General features: G+C 37.6%; 2 protein-coding genes across 2 annotated transcripts; one reads left to right on the top strand and one right to left on the bottom strand.

Moving 5' to 3' along the window:
- Positions 1–9,043: 9,043 nt before the first annotated feature.
- LOC118268327 (uncharacterized) lies at positions 9,044–11,387 on the bottom strand. Its single transcript, XM_035582773.2, has 3 exons — positions 11,146–11,387; positions 10,564–10,653; positions 9,044–9,370 (listed from the first exon to the last, which is right to left on the bottom strand). The coding sequence occupies exons 1-3, from the start codon at positions 11,338–11,340 to the stop codon at positions 9,185–9,187; spliced, it is 471 nt and encodes a 156-aa protein (XP_035438666.2). The 5' UTR covers positions 11,341–11,387; the 3' UTR covers positions 9,044–9,184.
- A 6,127-nt stretch (positions 11,388–17,514) lies between these two features.
- LOC118268487 (pickpocket protein 28-like) lies at positions 17,515–21,377 on the top strand. Its single transcript, XM_050706255.1, has 10 exons — positions 17,515–17,719; positions 18,075–18,272; positions 18,420–18,686; positions 18,790–18,904; positions 19,400–19,524; positions 19,864–20,015; positions 20,098–20,151; positions 20,569–20,663; positions 20,871–20,976; positions 21,239–21,377. Exons 1-10 carry the CDS (start codon positions 17,523–17,525, stop codon positions 21,349–21,351), a joined length of 1,422 nt encoding a protein of 473 aa, XP_050562212.1. The 5' UTR covers positions 17,515–17,522; the 3' UTR covers positions 21,352–21,377.
- The last annotated feature ends 3,623 nt before the right edge of the window (positions 21,378–25,000 follow it).

Raw genomic sequence — 25,000 nt, 5'->3', positions numbered from 1 at the left:
GGCTGATGATGATGATGTTTGTTGTATTTACTTACTGCAATAACTTAGGTTACATTAACACAAATTCCACTGCTATTTGGTCTCAATCAAATAAAAAAACTTAAAATAAAGTATCGATAAAAAAGTATCGACATCTCAATACAGCCATACGTTGAGTTATGCAGCCTGGCGTCTCGCGAATATCGATGAATTATTGTGCTATTTACATTACATCACTAGACGGCAGCGGAACGTATTGAATGCACCCATAGTCTTGAATATTGTAATATATTCTATGGTTTTATTTACCTGACATTTGTTGTGATAGACCTCGTATCTTTTGATTCGTTTGCAGATACATACATATTTATGTTCAAATACATTCAATATTTATCTATGAACTAATTAGATTGAATGATGATAAGATCGATACTTTATACATCTGGAAGTCATTGGAGAATGTCTCTATGTTTAGGTGCGGATGACTTGACGACTTGAATGATGATGATGATGATAAACGGAAATTCCAACGTAACGAAATAAAAGTAGAAAAGTTCCATCCTCTTAACCGACTTCAAAAAATTTGGTTCTCAGTTTTACCATGTATGTATGTATGTTTGTGCGCGATTATCTCGCGTTTGGCTGAATTCATTTTCATGCGGTTCTCAGCCTAGTACTTTTCAATCTAAGTAGAAGGTTTTAGGTACATTACCCGACTTAAAAAAGTGGAGGTGCGCATAAAAAAAAATCTGCTATAAAACTCACAAATATCTACCTTTACCTCAATCACACACTAGTCCCCCTAAGAATAACAATTCCGTTCCATAAAATAAAACCCAGGGGTTCCGAGGAAGGTGTTCCGAGATCCTCTACTGAGATACCTTGGATGAGGTCCGGTATCTGGGCTGATAATCAGCTGCCATCCGTCTGCGTCACTCAGCTTCCGAAGTGGCTGTTTACCTCTGTACCTCGCTTTGTTTTGTTTTTACTGAAGATTTAGCATTAATCGGATGGATAGTATAGAGTAGTGTGGATTTTGTGTTTAAATTGACATCACGTTCGTTATTACTAAAAAGACTCATACGTGCAATATCTACTAAACTGAAAATGGCGACAACTTACTAATTGAATATAAATCATTACTGTTATCATAACAGTAAGGTCGGAATTACATAATTACCTATGTAATATTGATTAATATCACGACATCGAGTACCACACTTGTTTACAAAGTTAGAACAAGCTTACCTTAGAAAATAACAGTAACTAAGCAATTTAGGAGAAACATTCTCACATATCTACAAACCAAACTCGTGAGTTTATTACTCAGTTAATAGATAAACAGGCTCATGGAAGACATTAAGGAGCTGGCGACCGTAACAATAGTCATACCCACTTATCATGCGGCACCACTTATAAATACCAAGCAGCGGCCATATCTTGGGGCTTTCCTCACGACGAACTGTATCAGTCGTTCACGTAGGCCATTACCTCCAAACTAAACGATCACCGGACCTCATTACTGGCGTCTTAGGGGGGGTGCGAGGGTGGGAGGGGGGAGGCTAAGTGACTCCGAACGGAAATAAAGGTGCACGCGACTGGAGGTAATGTTAATTGAATTTCTGCAGACGCTTGCGCTAGTGATGTGGTGGGCACCATTCATTGGAGTGTCGATAGATGCGGATTTATTAATTATGTTTTGTGGATTTGTTCCTTAGATTTTGTCTTATTGCCTAATGCAAAGGTGGATTAAAACAATACTGACAGTTACTTAAGATTGACAAAATGTAAGTCATTAGGCTCATAATGGAGCTGTAAACTGTGAAAAGTACCACGAATGAACATTTGTCATCATAAGTTTACCCCAAATCCACTAAGTTAATTCCACCAAGCAAGTAAAAACAAAATTCTTCAGATGCATATAAAAACATCAAGTCTGTAAAAGTGACACAGCATTCATCATGACATACATTTAATTGAATTGACTTATGTCTAATTGAATATCGATATTTTCCCAGCCTTATTTGACGACCGGCAAGTGATACGCGCAGCGGCCGCGTCGCACGCAAGATTAAACGTCACAAACCTTCAAGATATTTCTACCAGCTACCGAGAACCACACACCTGTGCTGCCATAAACACCCTTATCTTAAACAAATAAGATTCATAATTGCTTACTTTGATAGCACCAGTTTGGTTGGTAAATTAACAGTCACTTGCAGAGAATACTTCAGCAATATTATTTTGTATTGTGTAGCAATTATTGGAGAGAAAATTTAACTGAAGACAATTTCGTTTTACACGTTTGTTTATTTTGGTTGAGTGCTACAAACAGAATTCAACCGTATTGTTAACAGTATGTAGTGTACTATGGATTACTAAGCATTTGGAAAAACGATAATAAGGCTGATGACCGGATATGAAAAATTAAAAGTCTATTTACTTCGTCAGTTAGGTAATGACACGTATGACGTGAACTGTTGTTGTGTTATTTTCGAAAATTATCACCATTGCATGTTGTTCAAATGGTATAAATTGTATATTTACTTCAATTATTTAAAATAATCGACTGCTTTTCATAAATAAATAAAGTAAGTACCTATACAATTTATACCATTTGAACAACATGCAATCGTGATAATTTTGTAAAATAGCGCAGCAACAGGAGAGTGTTAAAAGTGTGGCGCGCATTTTGACGGCAATTCGTTTCGATTGCCCATCAATTTCCCGCTAAGTAGAGGTGGCGGGAGTGAGGCACGTGCGGGCACGTAATGGAGGATTATTACAGGTAATAGGAACAGTACATCAGTGTAATAATGTGATTTATTGCCATATATGGTTCAAAGCTCTGTATAATAAATGGAAAACGTCCTCCTCACGTCGAAATTATGTTCAAAAACAATAAATGTTCTAAGTTAAGACTTAAACTTCATTACAAATCAGACTTAGCTTAGTGGCCCCTAAAGAACGCAATGGTGAAAGTCAGGACCAATTAGATCCAGAGAAAAGCAAAGGTTGCTCGCACGTTGACTTAATGCAAAAAATATCGCTAACGATATCCCACTATGATGTCCAAACATAGAAAACCGAGCAGCAAACACTGGGATCGCATATAAGCAAACAGTAACATTAGCTGGGAAACAAGTCAAACACCTGAGCTGTTTGCTGACGGTAAAAGGTGGTATCCGGTTCTCCCCTGACCCGGGCTCAGGTTACTAAACGTTCGGGTACCAGGAGCTCATGGCGAATGGGAGGCTGAGGTTGCGGGTACCGTGGAGTTATAACGATGTGATATGGTCGTGTGAGACGAGCTAATCAGTTTGGACAATTTCAAATTATTATGGGCTTCAGAACTACATTTAAAATTATGCTTTTAAATGTAGTAAAATAATGATTTTAAATGTAGTTTGACTAGGTAATAAAAAAGGTTTTTTACATATTTCAGCTGACTCTCGTACTTATTTAAGAGGAATAAATTACTTAAAAGCGTATAAAATCAAACAAAGCCAAATTTATCCCAAAAAAGGAATTCCAGTTTCCAACAAGTTTATTAAAAGTTACGTTAAAATATATCCCAATTATCATCACAGTTTAAAATTCTTGTTTTACGCTAAGTACACATTTTGCTATATTTCTTCCTGTACCTATGTGTTGTAAGAATACAACCGTGTGTGGTGTGTGTTACCTCTGAGGCCGGTGAGTACTCGTGCTGAGTACAGATGACTTAATAAGTCTATAGTTAATTAACATCATCAATCAGCGCGACGTTGATGGAAGCGCTCCGTTTTTATACTCAACTAACATTTGGATTGGGAAGTCAACAAGGGGATGTATATTTTGTATTCAAAAACTTTTTAAGGTAAGATTATGTTTGTATGAAGTTATGGGTATGTTAGGTGGGTGTATTCAAAAATAAATTAGTAACACAGTTGATTACTTACATAAGTATGAAAGTTTCTCTCAAAAAGTGGAAGGATTTTACTTGGATGAGACCTGAAAGAGAAAATTAGGGCATGTTTTATGAAATTTATGTGTTAATAAATATTTGTGTGAACCATTTCACTCGTTTCGTTTGCTTACTATTCGGAACTATGAACAAGACCACAACACCACTGTCTTACAAACTCCCTTAGTTAAAAATCATAACATTGCCTTGTTCCGATAAATAAACCAATCAAATGAAATACATACCAATTTAAACATCATGTATTTACACGTGTCGTCACTTATAGTGGGAGTGTGAGTATCGCGGAGTATATGGGAAGCAATTTCCCGACAGAGGTAACAAAGTAAGCGAGTGACCGACCGCCATATATCGCGCCGACCGGTAGAGTAATGTGGATACTACATACATTGTATTGTTTTGTGGATTGATGATTATTAAGGGTATACAAACAAATCGTAATGAAGAAACTTTTAGAAAATTCAACTTAATCATAGTCGATTTATAATCTTTTATTGAAGACGTGAATAGTCCTCAATAGTCTTTTTTGTAAGCAAAATATGTCCTTATCCAATGAAATAAGAACAGTTGCTAAGTTGGAATTACTATGTTCAATAATAAAGATATCTCTCGAACTATATAATACATATAAACAATACTTATTGAAAGTTTTAATAATCTTCCTCGAAACTAAATGCAAACTTATAAAACTATGAAAGTTAAAGAGTCTTATCCTCTCGATTCTATTGTTGAGTTGGCCAGTAATTGGCGCTATCAGAGTGCGGGCCAGGGCGCCATAAAGAGGTGAAGTGAGGTGGGCAACCGATCGACTGAGCTCTTCGACTATATTGATACCCAAACTATACAACTAGGTGTACAACGTACGTATTAACTACTCCAGTTGTTAATAGAACATTGTTGGGAAGTGTAGAGAGGTTTTGAGGGATATTCTTTAGATAACTAATTTAATCAAGTTGATTTCAGCCACGATGACTACTCCAACCGTTCCTTTCTGTCGCTTGTACACTTGATTGTTGTAAAATTTCAATATTTATGCGACTGAAATTGAAAAAGACATTTGAAAAGACAAGTTTCGGCATTTAATTACAATAACCTAAAATACAATCTGCACTAATAACTATATTTCAACGTAGACCACTAGTAATCCCACACACTATATCTCACCATTATCTAACGAAACTTTAAATAAAACAATTTATGACCCAGTACACCGAAACTGAAGTAGCGAGCCACTCAACGCCGAAACCACCACAATTTCTATAGTCTTTAAATCGCACTACATTTCCCCTCACAGGGAACAGGGCGGTCAGAAAGTAAAAGGCGGACAAAGTGAACGTGTGCGCCATTAGTGGAAGAAAAACGGTTGTCCCTTCCTTAGGTAGCACCCTACCTTTATAAGAGCGGTCGTGTGCCGGTTAACCGGACGATTTGTGGACCCAATTGACTATCAATGAATAGTAGCCACTACTTACCTCCGCACCGTTTTATGGACTGCTATTAGGGTTGATGTGGTCAACGTGGGGTACCACTGTGCGGGTATCACTCGTCATTGAGACGAATTCATTATGCTGTTGAAGAAAACAACAGATCTGTGATAAACAGTGTGAGATCATCAGAAAAGAACAAAACATGTAGCTTTATTTTCATTAGTCACCTACTACTTGACACAAAACTCTTGAATAGCTAATTCATTTCAGGTGGAAAAATTAGTCCCAGTCCCAGCTGAATATAAAATCCCGTGAATCTAACTGTGAAAATTTAATCCTTCCTCACAAAACAATACAATGCTACCAATTACAAGCGAAGCATTCAACCCAATAATATGATTTCATTTCCCCAAAGGGCGAGTAAATAAAAATGTGTAATTTAAGTTGAGCAGGTTAAAGTATTGAAGACGCGGAGTGTTTCCCTCGAGTGCCGCGCTCGGTGAGTGCTCCACTTAATAATATTTTTCACCTTGTTTCGTTTTCCAATTTTCCGCAAGTCACTCTCCGGGGTAACGGGCCGTGTTTTGATTTAGAAATGCTTCACCAGAATGTGCTTTATACGAAGCGGCGACGATACGACTGCGGTGTGCCGTGTCACATGTTTTCTGTTGCTGTTTTCTTGTGTGGAATTTAAGTTACTACGAATATTATTTCAATTAAACCATGAATGTTTATTAACTTTAACAATTGACGTTCTATTTCTTATAAAAAACTTGATTTATGTTATAATTCTTCCTTGAATGCTTGCATTGTTTATCCGAAACAACATTCTAATGTTTAATGCTACCCGTCTAATACATCAAACGTTAAATAGCCATTTGAAAAATGTCGTGTCGAGTAAATAATGTTTTAAAACTTGTTTACTTTTGTTTATGTTGCTTACTTTTATTTATTATTCTTATTTTATTCTTTGCAACAAGGTGTGCCTAATTTTGAATTTCATGGAATTCATGGGTTAAGGATATTTATTTTACAGCTTCTTTAAGTTTCAACAGGTTTGTAATGAATTTACTTTATGAACCAATCTCCATTATGATAAGGATAATATTCTTTGCTTATAAGAAAAAGACTTGGTAAGATATAATCCAACTAAGAGCTTCTCACGTGTACCTACATACTTGTTATTGTCATAGTTATATGTAGTTATGTATGATGTGATATTGCTCAGATATCATTTCATATATTCCGCCCTGTCCTGTCTTCCTGCTTGACCCCACTTGTTCCAATCTAATTTCGTCCCTCTCACAACTTTGGCCCAATGTTTGTGGACAATCGCCAAGTGTTTAGCTTCGTGTGACCTGTTGGTTTTACACCTTTTCATATCATGTATAAACAAAGATAAGTTGGAAAAGAATAAATTGACATGATCCTGGTTCAGACATTACCAATATGTTTTGTGTTTGATATTGTGATTCATTTATTACATTATGTCACTTAATTATGTTTCGCAAATAGCGGTATATTGTTATTATTGTGAGATTGAACAGAAAACCAATTTCTTAATTTTATCTCATGCAGTATTTTTACACTTTTTTATCCTTCGAGACCTTCCTATTAAGTTCCTAGTAAATTATTCTCTATCCTCATGTGTTCCAACTTCCAACATTGGCTCCAACGTTGGCTGTCCATAATAACTTTCATGTGACACAACACGAGTGCCGGCCGAAGACGCAGGTAACTGATGGAAAATCTAATTTGGCAAATTGAATTACTCTGTCCAACGAGTGAGGGAGATACGTAGTATTACGGTCCCTCAGTTCTTTGTTGTCTCAAATTATTGTAAAAGATATGATGGATGCATTGTTACTGTGGAGGTCTTTATCTAACAAATGTATGAGTTTTTATATCTTGTGGTATGGGTCTGTGTCTTGGTGTAATTGTAAAATTATAACCTGGAATATGTTTGAACATTGTGGACCAGTTTGATGAGGTACTGAAACATCGAAGACAAAATTAAAGGACACAACTACATACGTCAACTTGTTGAAAATCTTTTCGCCAGGAAACCCTAAAAACCAAATACTTATAAAATAAGTACAAGACAATAAATTAAACTGTACTTCTCCCACATGTATCGGTTCCTCGGTCCCGCGCAGGAACAAGGCACAGGGGTACGAAACATTTAAAAGTAAGAGATGCCACGTGGGTTGTTAGCAATTTATATGCAAATGAGGCGCGGTCGCGGTCCACAGGGCGGACTCCTGACTCACTGCTGGAGGGGTACGGGACCTGGTAATTCAACATTATATTATTAGGAAGCATCTTTGGACTGCTGGAAGGTAGCTTGATTATTGTAAGTATGATTTGTCTAGTATAACTGCACGGTTGGTGTGATGGCTGTAACGTATAGCGTGTTCGCTCCACAAATTTTTGTTTCGGATCTAGGTGTCATGTGTATGTGAAATTGTATGTTTGTTGCGACATTCACGACACATGATAAAATCTTAGTGAGTTTAGGTTTTTCTAAAATGAAAACTTACAATGTTTAAAAATAGGTATATAAACTACATAGAATCAATATAACAAAAGGCTATTCAATAACATGAACCTCAGAGATATTAGGGTTTTTACCTCTCCTGCAAGATGTATTTATCCATGAAACGCCACATATCATTTAACGTCATTCCCAGTTCAGCAACCGTCTAACAGAATAGAAACATCGCAATATTCCTTTTCTCATTCCAAATTAAATGCACAAACCGCGTGAGTCCGGCGACGTGTCGGACCGGTCGGTCTCCAGAGGCGAATCTAATTGCATTTCGCTGAGGTGAGCTCAGAGCTGGAGCATTCCTTACTTTTTACTGGCACATGCTGATAATGAGATAAACCTTGTCGTCTGCTCGCTCTCTGTGGAGTATTTTGACTGTTCTGTGTAATGCTTTTATGTTACACGTGTGATATGTAATTGTTCTATGTTTGGGTTCAGTTTTATGGTTTTAATGACACAATGACTTCTCTCGCCTTGGGCGAGGCGAGAGGAAGTGTAAGACAGTTACTGACTAAAAACCACCCCGTTCCTAGTCCTGCTTTTTGAGCCGGAGCCCCGGTAAACCCTCTAGGTAGTCCGCAGCCGGAGCTGCTAGTATACCAAAATGAAATTGTAAAACTTACCCTCTTATCTTGATTTATGTGAATACGTACTTATCAATACAGTTTCAAACAGTGTTTTAAATGGAGATAAAATAATCAGTGGTTATGACAACACTCCTTCGACCCTTTCGACTACCTACACACGTACCTATCACAATATTTTGATAAAAACTCCCTGGACAAGTGGACATACCTTCATCAAAACTAGTTTATCTGTCCATCAGACCGTTATCACAGTGGTATCACAGTAGTGGGAGTAATGCCGGCTGACATGTGTCCCGCGCACGACCCGCTAATCCTGCCCACTGTGTCCGCTCCCGGCGTGGATAGACACGGTTTTTGTAATCCTGTATCTGTTTACTTGAGATTTAAGAGAAGTCCAAAAAACTGATGAAGTTTTTGTAAATGCTACTATACTGTATAGTTTTCATTTCTATGTTTAACTGTGTAGTCGAAAAAACTTAAGGGTTTGCGTGTAAATGTCCAATTTATCAATCTAATTATTAAAAAAAAACTACGTATAAATTTAATCAATATAATACTCTTTATTTTTTAAACAATTATAATTTAAAACCACTAGGAAATATTAAATTAAAATACACACAGATAAACACTCAGATTCTCACAGTACAAGACACGCTACAAATCATCATCATCATCATAATCAGGGTTTGCTCAGCTTGACCCTGACGGGATCAGAGAGAGGACCATTCTCCAACTTCGTGTAGGCTTGGACCCTGACTTCATATGTGATGTCCATCTTGACTTTCCTGTAGACTGCTGTGGTCACATCAGCTGGAACCTGGATTTCATCAGGGGATCCACCAAGTTCAGACAGTAGGTCGATAGCCTGGATAAAAAGTAAAAAGAAACATGAGTTATAGGGTCAGATGATAATAAAGTTGGGATAATATAATTAATAACGTAGCTACATAGTGCTCCACGCTTTTCATCTCCTAGAACCCACTAGTGTTGCAGGTGTAAGTAGACTATGGTAACTGCTTAACGACCACCAGCTACTGCTTTGTTACACTCGATAGTAGGAATTAAAAAAAAAAAACTTTAATATGTATAAGACAAATAAATCTCAATGCTCAATCCAAGTCAAAACCCCTATCTTGGAAGGTCCACAATGTATGTTTAATTTTGGACAAACAAACATAGGTACGTCCTACACATTTACTTAGTAAACTTAACCTAATTAGATAACCTTATCTAATTAAAACCTTTCAATAGAAATGAGAATAATTTGTAAATATTGTTTGTTGTCTATTAACTATAGGATGCCTAACTTATAAATAAGCATAAAATTCCCAGTTAGTAATGAGTCTCATAATGTAAGTATGGTGGTAATTCCCAGGTGAATGACCGCTTCTGGTCGTTTCGTATATTTTGACCTTCATCAAAACAATATGGATGATCCAACAACATGAAGTAACTGGGCCAAGAGCATGTTTTGTGAGATTTTCCATGAGTACATAATGACTGAAATTGACTGTATTTTGTTTCAATTCTTTCGGTTGGTGGAATGTGGATTATCGAATAGTATGTATGTATAGATGTAATAGCAACTGAAAAGGCGCATAGGACTTCAGTCCTAGACGAAGCGTTGCCCCGCACTAGGATTTTCTCCTGTGTCATGGGTGCGTTTACAAACAAACAATTTCACATACCTACACATCACACCCAGACCCGAAACAACAATTTGTAGATCACACAAAGGACTGCTCTGTGCGTAAATCGAATCCGCTACATGTTGCACGGCAGCCAGTTGCCCAGGCACCGCGCCAACCGTGCAGTCAAGTTGTTGTACATTGTCGAATAGGAGTTGGAGTGTCGGATAGGTTTTTGACTTCAATGCCGGGCGAAGCATTACTGAGGTTTCTCCGTTTTTGGAAAAATCCTCTCGAAATTCGCATGATTTTCGTGTGAAAGTAGTTTTTGACTTATGGTATGGTAAAAACTCCGTGTTATATTTTGGTAACTATGTAAAGTCTACTTATCCCGAGTACATTAGGGGATAAAATAAAAATGGCAACTTACCGGTTCCTCGGCTTTGACGAGCTCCTCAACATTTCCGTCCACCACGACGAACAGAGTGTTTGTGGTGTTCTGTACTTCCCATACTTTCACCTGAAATATTGGATACATTTTTATAAATATTACAATCAAATCAAATCACTTTAATGTATTCATAATGTACAGTTTAGTAATGTCACACATTCAATATGAGTTCAATTCACACTCCTTATGATTTTCCTATATTATAACTTGCCTTGCCATTTGCCTATAGGCATTTTTTTCGGTCAAATTCGAGAAGTAAGTAGAATAATTTTAGACCTTAATGTTATAGTAATGAGTTACTATTATGACTAATAACTAAAACAGCTAACTAGTAGCTACACTTTGATTATATCACTACGGTAAAAATGAAAATTTCAAAATTTTAGATACCCTATATTCCATTTAACTCAGAAAACCATTAGCCCACCATTAGCAAAACTTTACTGATATAGTTGGTAATGGTAAACTAACAATACAATCGATTTTTAGTTTTCTCGAAAAGTAACGCCTAGTTCTATTCTCTCTATATGGTAATGGTAACACAAAAATATATTTATTTACCTTATAACCGATAACAGGATCCTTCGCGTCAGCACTCTCGATCTTATTCCACGTCATTTCAATAGCTGGTGGGTCTATTATATTCACTCTTAGCAGATGAGGGGCTGACAGTAGTCCAGCCTTGGAGTCCAGCGGTAGGGCTTGGCACAAACTTACTAACACGAGGAGGTATACGGTCTTCATGGTCAAAGACATTTTTTGTTTTTTAAATTATGTACGTCACGTCCCGTTTCTAAAAGTAGAATGAACTTCAAATGTACGTTTGGTCATTATATTACCTTCTGTGCATCTAAAGCTGTGTTCACACTGATGGTTATCTGATCTACAAAAAATAGGCTCATTGTGTTTCCTATCTATTGCTTCATTCTTTGTTATCACACTTGAATGATAAATAGTACCTGTATCAACAAAATAAATTCAATGTTACTTTTAAAAATACTACGGGGTAAAACCCACATAGATATTTTTTCTCAAATAGTAGTACCGGTCATTGTGAACCGGCCTTTTTATGAGTCACTGCCCTTTAGTCCCTTATGGTCAGATAACGTTGTGTGACGGACAATGTTTGTGTTCAACTAGATAATTAGTAGATAGTAACACAATCGTCATTGTGTAATGCACAGCCGATTGTTGGAGATAACTCGGCGAGTGGACACGACACCCGTTAGAACTCACTGTTGCGACATCTAACCACTATGGTGACTAATCCTCGATTTTTAGTGCAGTAGTGTATTTCATGGTATATACGTAATATGATGTTCTAGGGTCAATTATTCAATTATATAAACTTACTGACAGTTTCTCTTACAAGCATGTTAACTTGTCTAAACTTATCAAAAACTCTCCCAAAAAACGCGCACAATTAAGGAAACTAAAGCAGCAATATACATAAAACACATGATGTCAAACAAAAGCTACTTATAAATAAATCAGTCGGGTCCTCCTCGCGCAAATTAAACATTATTCTTCAGCGGAATTCCTCCCAGGGACCGGGGACTTTTATTGGAATTTTTGCCAATAGCTCTACGTGCCAATACATACGTTAAACGGTTGTAACTGTTCACACCCCACGGCATTTAGCTTCTTTATGTCAATCGGGACCCACACACGCGCACCGTGTACGTGCACACACGCGCACACACGCGCCGACATGCAAATCGCAAAGACGGAACAGGGAATCCAACGTGTATTCTATTTACTGTTGCTTTGTGCCATAGTGTACGTGTTTTGATACTTTGGCGAGAGGAAGCATTGAGAGAGATTCTTTAACAATATACCTAGTTTATTAACAGGCAAAAATAACCCTTAGGGTTCTGGAAAAATCCACAAAATTAATCAATTACCTTTTTTAATCAGATATTGCTCCATCTAGTTATTTTATCAACACGATAGATTTGTTCGTTCCACCTATCACAATTTCAATCACAACAAGGTGCTATAGTTCTTGCCCTACTTATGAGTAATCTTAGTTAAAGTAAACGTGTTGTTTTTTATTACTGCTGACGGTGTTGCGTAAATCATTAGGAAAACCTTGTTTACTAGTTAGTCATTTACGAAAATGCCCCAGCTGTCTAATCTTTGGTTTCACAATACGTGGTTATTATTAAATCCATGTATTTTTTACTAGTTATCGTTAACTTATTAGTCATTCACTAATTACTTTATTAGGACATTCGTTTCGAGAGCAAATACTTAATTGATACTCATCAATACTTAACAGGTTTTATACTTACTGTCTACAATGTTGATATTATTATGGTCCTAAGATTATTCAGTCAAATGAAAAAGTACCAAGACTGTATAATCGCGGTACAAATCCACTATATCCCAGTATTGTCCCTTTAACACGAAACGGAGGCGTATAACAAAATAAAATACAATACAAAAAGCGTTAAACGTGAACCTATTGATTTGCTGGAATTTTTATTAGGAACCTACCTACCTCCAGGGGGGAGGGGGCAGCAGTTTTATTGTAGCATCGCTTACCGGTCGTACCAGCTATTTTAATTTTGTTTATATGGAGATTTGTGAGATGTGACGCCGACTCTTTGGTGTGTAGTCCTGCTTCTTCAGGGTCTGACGATTTATGAGCATTAATACTTTCGATTACAACACTATCGAAGCACTGCAAAAGTGTTTTATTACATTTACTTATTAACTTTAATTATTACTTGGTCCAAAATTCGCAAACATTTAATAACATTTGATGATTCCATGTTGACACAATTAAATCGAATAATAACAAATGTAAGTACAGGTGAACAACCATCCGATTGGCGATCATAGCAATAAATTAGCTGCGACTATAAACCGAGTGCCGATCGTTGAAAATAATGGTTAACAACTTAATTACGATTGAGCGGGAGCCAGGAAGCGAATAATGCATAATGTGAATGATGGTTAATGAGGAGTGACATGACGCCGTACATCACGACGGGATATCAATGGACCGAGCAGGAACGAATATAAGTTCTGCATCACCTTGCTATCTGTAGAGTTGGGGTAGTGGATGTCGATGTAGTTTTAACACCAATCTGGTTTGTATTAACTTACTTGTTTATATACTAGTTTGTATTATGATCTTTAATACCTACTCTCCTGTAACCTTTCATTTAGAGGCCTGATGAAAGATTAAAACATCTTTCATCAAGGTTTTTGCTAAATAGGTCGTGGTTGGCACTGAGTCATACACAAATTCAGTTAAATAACAGTGTTTTATATAATGAAGTAACTACTGACTACTGTTAAAGGTGATTTGTCGACATCGTCACATTTAAATGATTGTCAGTTTCCCATCGATTAAAAACATCGACAGATTTCCCCAGTCCCACCTCTAGTGCAACTCGTTGAAACCATATATTGTCGTGCATCGGCTCCGTCTGGCGTTCCGTTTTGTTTTTGCATCTCACTCATTTGGCCACCTTTATTGGTCCGGTCAGCCCGGAGTCCGGAACGGTTTGATCCCGTCGACACGGCGATTCATCTCGTCGTGTTGCCATCGTTTGTTTTGGGATCGTTTATTGTTTTTAAAGGTGGGGGCTTCGGGCTAGATCGGACATTGATGCTCACTTTATTGCGGGTATCAAATGTTACAAAGTTTTCATTGTGTGTGTGTGTGAATGTTTTACAATAACAGATCATATTTATATCTTTATGTTAATGTAATATACATATTTGGATTCCAAAATAGCATCGGCATTATTTAGCTTTTCTCGAATATCTAAATCCATCACAAACCACAACAATATAACCAAAAGGAGATGAGCCAACAAATTAATTTGAAAATTCAAATGCCTTAGCAGGAAATGTAATTGTAAAGGCGTGTGTACACGGCACGGTAAGGCGGTGTTTACACCGAGCGGCGCAAAAGGTACGGATTTGTTAGAATGTAAATCAAACTGAATGTTTTATTAAACACGCTGCTGCTGGATATTCAAATTAAGCGGTGTCGATGGTATTGTTGCATGGAGAGGGAGTCTTTGTTCAGAGAGATGTATTTTTAAAATTTTCTACTCTGATGTTATACTCGAAGCTAAGTATAGGTTTTAAAGGAAACTCGATGTCGATGATTTAAATGGTAGGATTATTTTTGCTAATATTGTTAGTTAGTGAGTGAAAGTCGTTAAACAATGGTTAAAAGAGTATTTCTTTTAGAAGATTAAAATTTTATGAAGAAATCACACTTTCATGGAGGTAGAAAATGATCGTGAAACAATTAACTCACTGTATTAGAACATTTTGGCAGAAAATTGGTTTACTAAAATGTTCTCTCTCTCTGCATGATACAAGAATCATCTCCACAGCACGTTACCTCGCGAGAGATCCACCTCAGCGTTCCCGTTGGCAATATTTACCCGTTACTTTCTGTAAACACTGCTCGGAACATTGCGAATATAACTCGTACAAGAAAATTAAGCTTGTTTAATTATCTAACTTGCTGTACAAGTGTACCAGTGTACGAGTGTACACTTTCTCAATATTAAGGTATAAGTATAGGTATGTAGGTGTTTGCCTCTTGTATAATTAGGTGAACTGGTAACTTGAAGATAGAACGGTGGAATGAATATTTTAAATTCTTATTTTTTTTATTTGTTAACTTTCAATACAGTTTTATATATTTTTTGCACCATTAAATCAAAAATGTATTGTATTGGTACTCTATGTAGAAAAGAACAGTGTGTAGTGAAAATGTAGTTTCTTTCCAAAAATGACTTATGTAGACTAACAGTTTTGGACAATGCAATGCTATTAGGAAAACGTGTGAATATAAAAAATCAAGAATAATTGTCGTTCAATTATAATTTAGTTACAAAAGATTCATCTGTCTAATGATGATTATGTTAATTAAATAAAGTTTTATTTTCCGCATTTTGTTTTTCTTTAAAAACGCCAAGTTTCCTAAGCATTATTCACGGTCATTAATAAGGAGTACCAGGCGAGCAGAAGTCGACCGGAGCGAACTTCGTATATCTGCTTCCGCTAACTACTAAAAGATGGTAATGAAGCGCACTCACCTTTATATACCTGTCCTTGTCACACTTATTTAACTTGTATCTCGTCGTCCCACTCTAAGCTGCTGTCACAGCCACAACGGCCGATCCAGACGGTGACAAGAAATTAATTAGGGGAAGCTCGGGAAAATAATGGTGTGCCGTGATTTTTAAATGAAATTTATTTTCTTCACTTCATTTATTTCTGGGCGACATGACACTTCGGAAATTATTAGACTTTAGGAGGGCTTCCCTTTCCGTAGGTAAGGTTTCAACTTGTTTACCTTGTGACGTCACCAACATTTTTCTTTTGCTATTTTTATTTGTTCGGGCGTTGATTGGTTTTAAAATATTTCGCTCGGGAATTGAGTGTTTTGGTTTCGGTTATTTGCTTTTATTTAGATGTTGTTTTTTTAAACATCCACGTTAAAAATGTAAAAAAAAATTTGTATTGTAAATTGGTATCAGATATTGAATGCCGTGGTTGAATTCGGTTTAATTTGATAATTCATCGACAGCCGGAAGACGTCCACTATTAAGCAAAGGCCTCCCTTTTAGTCCTCTCCGTTGAACGACAAGCCGCCATCTATCATCGGTCCACCTAGTGGAGGTCTGCCCAGCGGCCATCAGTCCTTCGAGTGACGTGGCCTGCCCATTGCCACTTCAGCCTGCAAATTTTGAGGGCGATGTCAATTTGATAGTTATCATTGACTTAAAAGGAGGTAACGCCCCCTCTACATATAGTAAATTGGGAACATAATTTTTATTCATGCGAATTTCAAGTTCAAACGCAAGACCTCTACCATCCACAGCCTCCCACATGACCAATGAACCTATACCCATATCGCAATCTACAATTTGAAAGTTTAATAAGTTGTAATGGTAATGATGTGAGCGCATGGCGGCAGGTTGTTGAAAGGGCGATTAAAATAAAGGGTTTGTAATAAAATCACAGGCGATCATTATCGGAAACCCACCGAGTGGCGCTCCGTAATATTCACGGTTATTATATTGGTATATGACATACAGTAGGTTCAATTTCATATTACTAACTGTTTTAATTATGCTCTCTTCTTGCTCGTACCTCACAGTACTTGTTCAATTTTCGAGATTTCAGGTTTAAATTCGGACAGCGTAGGTTAGACTGTCTAGAGGACGGTATCAATGGCAAATTATTGGAGAAATAGTAATTATTTATAGTTCTTCTCACAAATGAGAGTGAAAGGCACATTTAATGCCTTAATGATAATATACTCATATTACTCATTGCTCATAAACGTATTTTTGTAAGAAATCTAGGCACTATATATGAGCTGTACTAAAAATTAAATTTGAAAATCGAATCCTTACAAAAATAGTATAACTCATATCTCACTAAACATACTCACTAAACACATTTTCAATCACTTCCAATTCCAATATATGAACCACCTCATATTAATTTCCACGTAGTTAAGACTCGCAGTTCTCTCCAAATTGACTTACTGTATGTCCCACACCTGTGTCCCGAACTAATTAAACGCACGAACAGATTTATTAGCCGATACGATTATAATGTTACATGGTAATAGTGGCGTGGCGTGACACGACCACTTCTGATACTGACACTACGGAAAATCCGACTTTCAATGTCCTCTTGAAAATCAATCTGAAAGGTCCTGTCGACTTTGGTCATCTTTGTTAAAATTAGGACCATAGAGTCACCAATTAAGGAAAGTTTGAAGACTACTGATTATAACTGTAATATTATGTTTGTTCTAATTGTCATCTGAAGGTTGTATTGTGTTGTAATATTACGTAATCAATGCTTTTGAATAGAATAATAAATATCTGTCAGTTATTAATTTGACCATGAAAAACCCTTTCTTCCTATCAGGTTAAAGAAAAATGTTCTTCGAGCGAACCATTCAGAGTCAGATAATACAAGATGAGCTGTCACCACCCAAACAGAATATGCGGTACAGAAACCGTGGTCTTTACACAATTGTGGACAAAGGGAAACATTACCTGAAGCTGTTCCTCGATACATCATCCATACATGGCCTGAACCATTTAGTTGCCGATAAGAGACATCTTTTCGAAATGTAAGTAGAATAACCCTCCTTCTGGCGCAGTTGGGTACAAATAGCATTGATTGTACAATTTTGATTGTTGAGACCACGTTAACAGATAGGGGCAATTCATTGATGGACTCTTTATCTTTATGGACAATTCATTGATGGACATTGATTTACTCTGCATAAAACGGTTTGCCGTAATAGCTACACGTGACGGGCGGGTTGAAGATTGTAGTTATAGTGGTTCAGTTTTCTCAGTCAAATGCTGTAGTCCCTAAGTCTCTGTCACATGTGTAGTCCCTTAGTAAGCGTGGTGAGAAATGCCATCATAATTTTTACCTATTACTTAATACCGTTACTTATATAAAATTTTCTTCCACAGTATCCTCTGGTTCACCATCATCTTACTGTCTGGGTTTGGGTCCCTGTACCTGTCCCAGATGACTTGGAGTCGCTACCAGTCTTCGCCCACCGTGGTCTCTATGGACAGGGACATGTTTGCTTGGAACACCACCTTCCCTTGTGTCACCGTCTGTCCTAATAACTACATTGACACTAGGAAACTTGAAATATTCTTGCGGTTGGTATTTCCTTTCTCTAGCATAACTTGATGCTGTGCCGTTTATAATTTTATTTCCATCAATACTTTTCTTAACTAACCCTTTAAAGACTTTCAGGCTTACTGTTAAATCTTACTATAATTCATTATGTTCATATTTTATTTCAGAAACTCAAAAGAAGAAAATAAAACTCGACTGGAGAACTTCATCATCAGCCTCGCCAATGCCTCTTATAGAAACTTCGAGAGCATTCCTGTCTACCCAGACATTAGTCCAGACAAATACATTCAGCTGTTGGTGAACTTGTCTGTGCTATTCAAACCGTCCTTGACCATTGGAGTATCAAATGTGGCTTTGTCCATAGTTCCTACTATAACGGAGATGGGATTATGCTATGCTGTCAATTCCAGAATGGCTGTTTATAATTCACCAGAGTAAGATTTCCTAGGGTTTGCTTGCTAGAGAAAATTTACTATTTTTCAAAGAATCTTTTTCTAGCAGAGAAATAAAATAAAACTCCTTCTTCTTTTCCCACAGGTATAGAGATGCAAATCGATGGGACATCATAAATGACGATACGAAAAGTTTGTTCATTCATCCATTGGATGGAGAAGTGTTTGCTCAAGTCATGAATATTTCTACTTCATATGATGTAAGTTATAAAGCATGCCAAATTTGTAATAAATTAAAAAATCCACGTAGTAGTAGAGTATTAGCACGTCGTAGTTTTGATGTTCAAAAATACCTTCCCGGTCTAGTTAGTTTTGATTTTGAATTTGTAAAAGCTGATAATGTGATTTTGATTTTCAATTTGAATTTCTTGTTTCTTTTTATAATGTTAAAAATTTTGTGATGTGCGGATAGCGCGGCGTGAAATGAAACGAACGGGTGTGGAGTATACACTGAATTTATTTAGGAAAATTCATCCCCTTTTAAATGGTTATAACAATGGGTTAGTAATGCATCGGATTACAATGTTTACACTAGGGTTTTGTTACTAATTAAAGATAATTAATATGATATTATTGATATATGATACTAATATTTAATATGACACTGTTTATACTTAAAGTCACGTTTAACCTAAATTCCTTAGTGATATTTCATACAAGGTCTATACATCCACTACAACTTGACCTCACTTCAGGTGTACATCCACGGCCCCCAAGAAGTTCCGGATATATCGACAAAGTTCCAGCGTTCGGCCAAAGGGTACTACATGAAGTTGTACGTGACCGCGCTCACCGTCTACACCTCACCGGAAGCAGCTAAGTGATTACGTGCTACACCTTAATTTTCCTGAAAGAGAAGTGTTAGCGAAATGAGCAAGATATTTAATGTGATATTTGAATTTTGTTGGTTATTTAGACTTAGATTCTATTTTAATAACTTCCCACTCAGGTTTCGTTTAATGAGGTTTTCAGTACTCCTATTACGGAATTCTGAAAAACCTGTAATATACATTTCTCTATTCGGGAATCAAACAATATACTCATTACTTGACAATTTGTGCTTGGTAGTTATTAGGCATTCGACCAATTAGCTTTAATTAAATACAGGTCTTTTGAATGTAGCGTCTTCATTCTTTAGTTCTTCATTATTTCTCTTCAGGTTAAGCGTCAACCAGCGTCGCTGTCGGTTTCCCCACGAGAACAACTTGAAACACAACTCGATCTACACGTACACGATGTGTCGCATGGAGTGTCGCATCCGACTCTGCTTGAAGTACTGCCGATGTATCCCCCACTTCTACAGGAGGATCGGTAATCGGATCATCTTCATCAGGTTTAAACAAAATATTTAATACAAATGTGTTTGAAATATCAATGGTGTTGACTTTTACAGGGGATGAACAACTCTGCGATGTCGAAGGTTTACACTGTTTATCCAAATATAAAGGTACATCAAACTAAATTATTTATAGCATGCATACATACATAACCTGTCACCTGTCTCCCATGGGGGTTAGCAGAGACAATGGAATGCCAATTGCTACAAATCTTTCATACCTCTTTCGCTTCATCATCAGTGTTTTCATGTATGATTTAAAGCATCTTTATAAAAACCGCTACATTGATAAATTAATTATTATGTTATAGACTTACTCACGTAATGTTTTGACGAGGAACTCGACTAGTTTCAAGCCATGCTAGAGGCTCATATTCATGAGCAGCATTCCGCGACACACGACGCGGCGATTGTCGCGCTGCTACTCGCGCGCTGAACATTACGTGAGTAAGCCGATAACATAATAATTAATTTAGTATGTCTCACGAAAGTTGCAATAAAATTATTGATAAATTAATTGAATTTCAGATGAGCTATACAGGTTGCAGGACTCGAGCGGAAAAAAAGTAATGTGCGGATGTTACCCACTGTGTGATGACGTCAATTATGTGTTGCAGTCCAATGTACGTAGAGTATTGTTTTATTATAAATTAATAATAAAAAATAATAAGATAAAAAATTTAAGAACAAAACTATTAAGAATAGTTCAGTTTTTTAAAAGCCAAGTTAATTGAGGTGGTTGAAATTATTCATCATTATATTAGTCACAAGACGTCTGCTGGTATTCTCCCCCAACTACATATTTATGTAACTACCACACGTATTTCCAGGCTCTTCAAGAATGGTTCCTGGGTACAAACCTCCAGTGGGGTATGGTGACATATCCTCGCATGAGGTACAGGAGGGACATCATCTTCGGCTTCACTGATGTACTGGGTACGGGATCACTGGCACAAATGATTAAACGTTACTAATATTACAAATACTAAAGAGTTAATGAGTTTGTTCAGATTATGGTTTGGAATAACATATAGGCTACTTTTTTGACTTCAAAAAAAGGAGGAGGTGCTCTGTTCGGTTGTTTGTTTTTCTCACATGAAAACGCGGACGTAGTCGCTGGCTGAAGCTAGTGGGTTTGTATTTAATGGACAGAAGATTTTAGTATTAAGAATAAATTATGTTTGTTCTCATTCTGTAGTTGCTGTCGGCGGCATGGCTGGCCTGTTCCTGGGCTGCAGTGTGCTGAGCTTCATGGAGATAGTCTACTTCCTCACGCTGCGCCTCTTCTGCTACGCCCAGACTTCTAAATAAGAACTTACCAACGTGGACATCATTTTGAAAGAGATGCTTATTATTCGTCTAGGTTTAATCGTATATTATGTCCTCTTCTGAGTTCTTTCCCTGCAAATGCTAATTAAATGATCTCAATGATATAACTTTAGCTAGTCGTTTCTCTTAGTTATGTATAAGTAACTAAAATAATAACTTGATTTTAATTTAAATGTCTGTGTTGTTCCTATACATAAGTACCCAATAATTTAGTTATGAAGCCATTAACATCATAGTTAACGCAATGCACCCAAAACTACACCAATTTGTAACAAAGTACCCGGTCGGGTCCAACAGACCCCAGGTAAATTTAATTTAGGGTTAAACGTAATTGCAGGCGACGCACATCGGGTCGTATTAACACATCGTAAATTCAACCCTTAAACACCTTGCTAATAATTAAGATCGGTCTTTGAGACCCTCGGGATTGTTGGGCCAATTTAACAATAACACCTACTGTTGTGGACGGGTTAGGGACATATTGGGTCACCTTTATTTAGTAACGTTTTACAAGGGTTGGGATAAACTGAAGAACTGGAGCGTTGGATCAGGTTACGTCTTAATTATCCAACACAGCATAAAACAGTTTAAAAAAAATTAAAGAGATTTGCAGTTAAAAAAACACAAAATACTAAAATATATAACAATGTAAATTTTTATAAGATAAATGTAATATTTATTTACACAAATATAGTGCATACCGTAAGATGTCGATAAAACTCATTATCGACTTATCTGTCGTGAGCAAGACGTACTCGCAACACATCGTCATAAAAGGCTTAGCTAGGACCGTGGGGTGCAGGGGTGCGAGGGGGAGGGGGTAATGTTTAAGATTATTGTTTGGAGTTAGCGGGGTTGAGGTAATTTAATTCTGAGACGTTCTACCTTTGTGTTTGTCTTTAGTGATGTCGAGAAGTTTGTATCAATTTATCGATAGTTTTTAAACACACTAAACTTAGTTAGAGAGAAAATGTCCACAAAATTACGCTGAGTTTCTATTCGTTTCTTACTTAATCTCATCAAATTATCAGTTTTAGCAAAAATAAACTTTATCCCCGTTAAGTAAAACAATGTAGAAGACTGTCAGTTGTGACTACACGGGAAGATTTCCACAATATCAGTACAGTAATACTTTTAGCGTTCAGCCACTTCAACAGAAACATCGATAGCAAAAACCCCATCACTAAAAGTAGGTGTTTATTAATACTACATGTTAAGATTTTAATTGCGACCATCAAGTGGCTTTTGTTTATGAATGAGTTCCCGCAGGGGGCGCCACCATACATCGCTGGCGGCTATGAGGTGAGAGATACAGACGAACATACGTACATATAGTATGTTATATGTGGTATACTTTACCTACCTACCGTGTGCGTATCAATTATGTTTGACAAGCTGTAACTTATACAGATGGGGGAAGGTTGCAAGTGGCCTGGTTACTGGGTCTTTGTGGTTATTGTGTCTAATTAGATAAAATGCTAATAAATGTATGTTTAGATGTTACTTAGTTAGATCTAGGTATTCTACGGACTACCTAGCAGGTTTACCGGGGATCTGGCTCGAAGGGCAGAAATAAGAACAGGGTGGTTTTTAATACCTCTCGCCTCGCAAAATGATGGAAAAGTCATTGGATGATTTGAAGCTGGGCAAAGGCAATACGGAGTTAAGCTTTTTCAAATCGAATTAATTCAATGTAATTGTTAGAGGATACTATTATCTTTGCATGAAAAACTTTAACTATGCAATTTGATATTATAATTTACAAGAGTTCATCTCGATGCATTACATCATTCTTAGATATTTCACATATGTCCAAGTGCATGTTAGTAATATTAGTGTCTTTCGTCCACTTTAATCTTTATTCACCGATCCCATAAACAAACGCACGCACGAGCACTAGAACCAATATCCAAAACCAATTCATTTTTTGCGCCCTCTAACAAACTTTTCCACCATTTGCCACCCTATTTATTTATAAATTGTCGTAAAACGTTTATAATATCGATGCACGTGGCCGATTGTGATAAAATACGGTTATTTACGAGATACGGAAAATGTGACATTGCTATAAAGGGGATGATATATCGCGAGACGTTTTGAAGGTCATCTTTGTTGTACGGATGGGATATTAATGTGTTTCCTAACTAAAATGGCTGCCAATAAAATTGTAATGAGTTGATGTTGATGTAGAAAAGTGTATATCTGTAATACTTGATATGAATCATTCATTTTGAGATGTTTGACAGTTAACATGAGTTTAAAGATAAAATTATAAATATAAGTTGGAAAAGTATGCTGAAAAGAGAACATTCTTTCAAAGCCTAAATCATAATAATTTATTTTGATTAGACCAGGAAGGCACTTTTGAACCTCAAAACAATAAAAGTTAAGTGAAGCTATTTGCTCATTCTAAAATGTAGATTCCTATGGAGACACGTATACAACTTGCGTGCGGAGGCGCATCGCCGGGGCGAAACCCCACTGCCGCGTCAGATTAGTGCGTGGCGGGATGAGCTCCGGCGCGATCTCATGGCGGAATGGAAGCAGCGACTGTCGCAACCGAGGGCTGGGCTCGCTGTTATTGCAGCGGTAAGTCCCCTCTTTGAGGACTGGCTAGAGAGGCGTCACGGCGTCCTCACCTACCGCCTGACGCAGGTGCTTACCGGACACGGAAGTTTCGGTAGGTACCTGTTTCGGATTCGGCGGGAGGAAACGCCCGGGTGTCGTCATTGCGAGGACCACCCGGAGGACACAGTGGAGCATACAGTAGTGGTGTGCCCTGCATGGGCTGAGCACCGCCGTGTCCTTAGGGATGTGATCGGCGACGGTGACCTCTCGCGTCCGGCCCTGGTTCAGGCCATGGTGCGGAGCGAGGGGGAATGGGATGCCGTCTCCTCCTTCTGCGAAGCAGTCATGCTAGCTAAGGAGGAGGCGGAGCGCGTGAGGGAACGATCCTCCTCACGCCCCAGCCGCCGCAGAAGACACTCCGGGCGTCGGGGATCGCGTGACGATCTCCGGCCACCGTAAGTGCGGGTCTGCGGACGACGAGCAAGGGTAGCTCGCCGCCCGAACAAAACCAGACCCGTTCGTACGGCGCGTCGCGTTCCGCGTGCGCCTCAAAGAGCCATAAGACCACCATAGATGGGGCCCAGTAGGGCTGATGCCCGATCCGGAGCTGCGGACAACGTAAAAGGTTACCGGGGCTCCGGCTCAAAGCAGGAGAAGGAACGGGGTGGTTTTTAGTCAGTAAGAGTCTGACACTCCCTCTCGCCTCACCCTCAATCAGGTTCATAATACAATTCTTAGTTACATAGTAATTCAATTAAATTTATTTGTTTGTAATTAATTCAGAAATGAATACTTTTTTACATTACAAAATGAATCTCCAATACCCTAACAATTGTCCGTGTTGCCATCAAATCAACTTCCCCTGACCTATCGTTATTTACCCCACCTTTAAGATTGCCAGATAAAAAAATTGCTCCCTGATTTATGGGGATTTTTTTCTCCGATAAATAGTTGTCTTAGAGGCCTATAGGGCGGGCTCTTCTCATTTTTCTAAGGTGGATATTGCCTTTTTTGCTGATAAAGAGATGACGAATGAGGTAGGTGTGAGATAGTTTATGTGTTG

The sequence above is a fragment of the Spodoptera frugiperda genome, chromosome 29 (genome assembly GCF_023101765.2).
Source record: "Spodoptera frugiperda isolate SF20-4 chromosome 29, AGI-APGP_CSIRO_Sfru_2.0, whole genome shotgun sequence".
Lineage (NCBI taxonomy): Eukaryota > Metazoa > Arthropoda > Insecta > Lepidoptera > Noctuidae > Spodoptera > Spodoptera frugiperda.
This window is presented reverse-complemented; position numbering and strand designations above follow the sequence as displayed.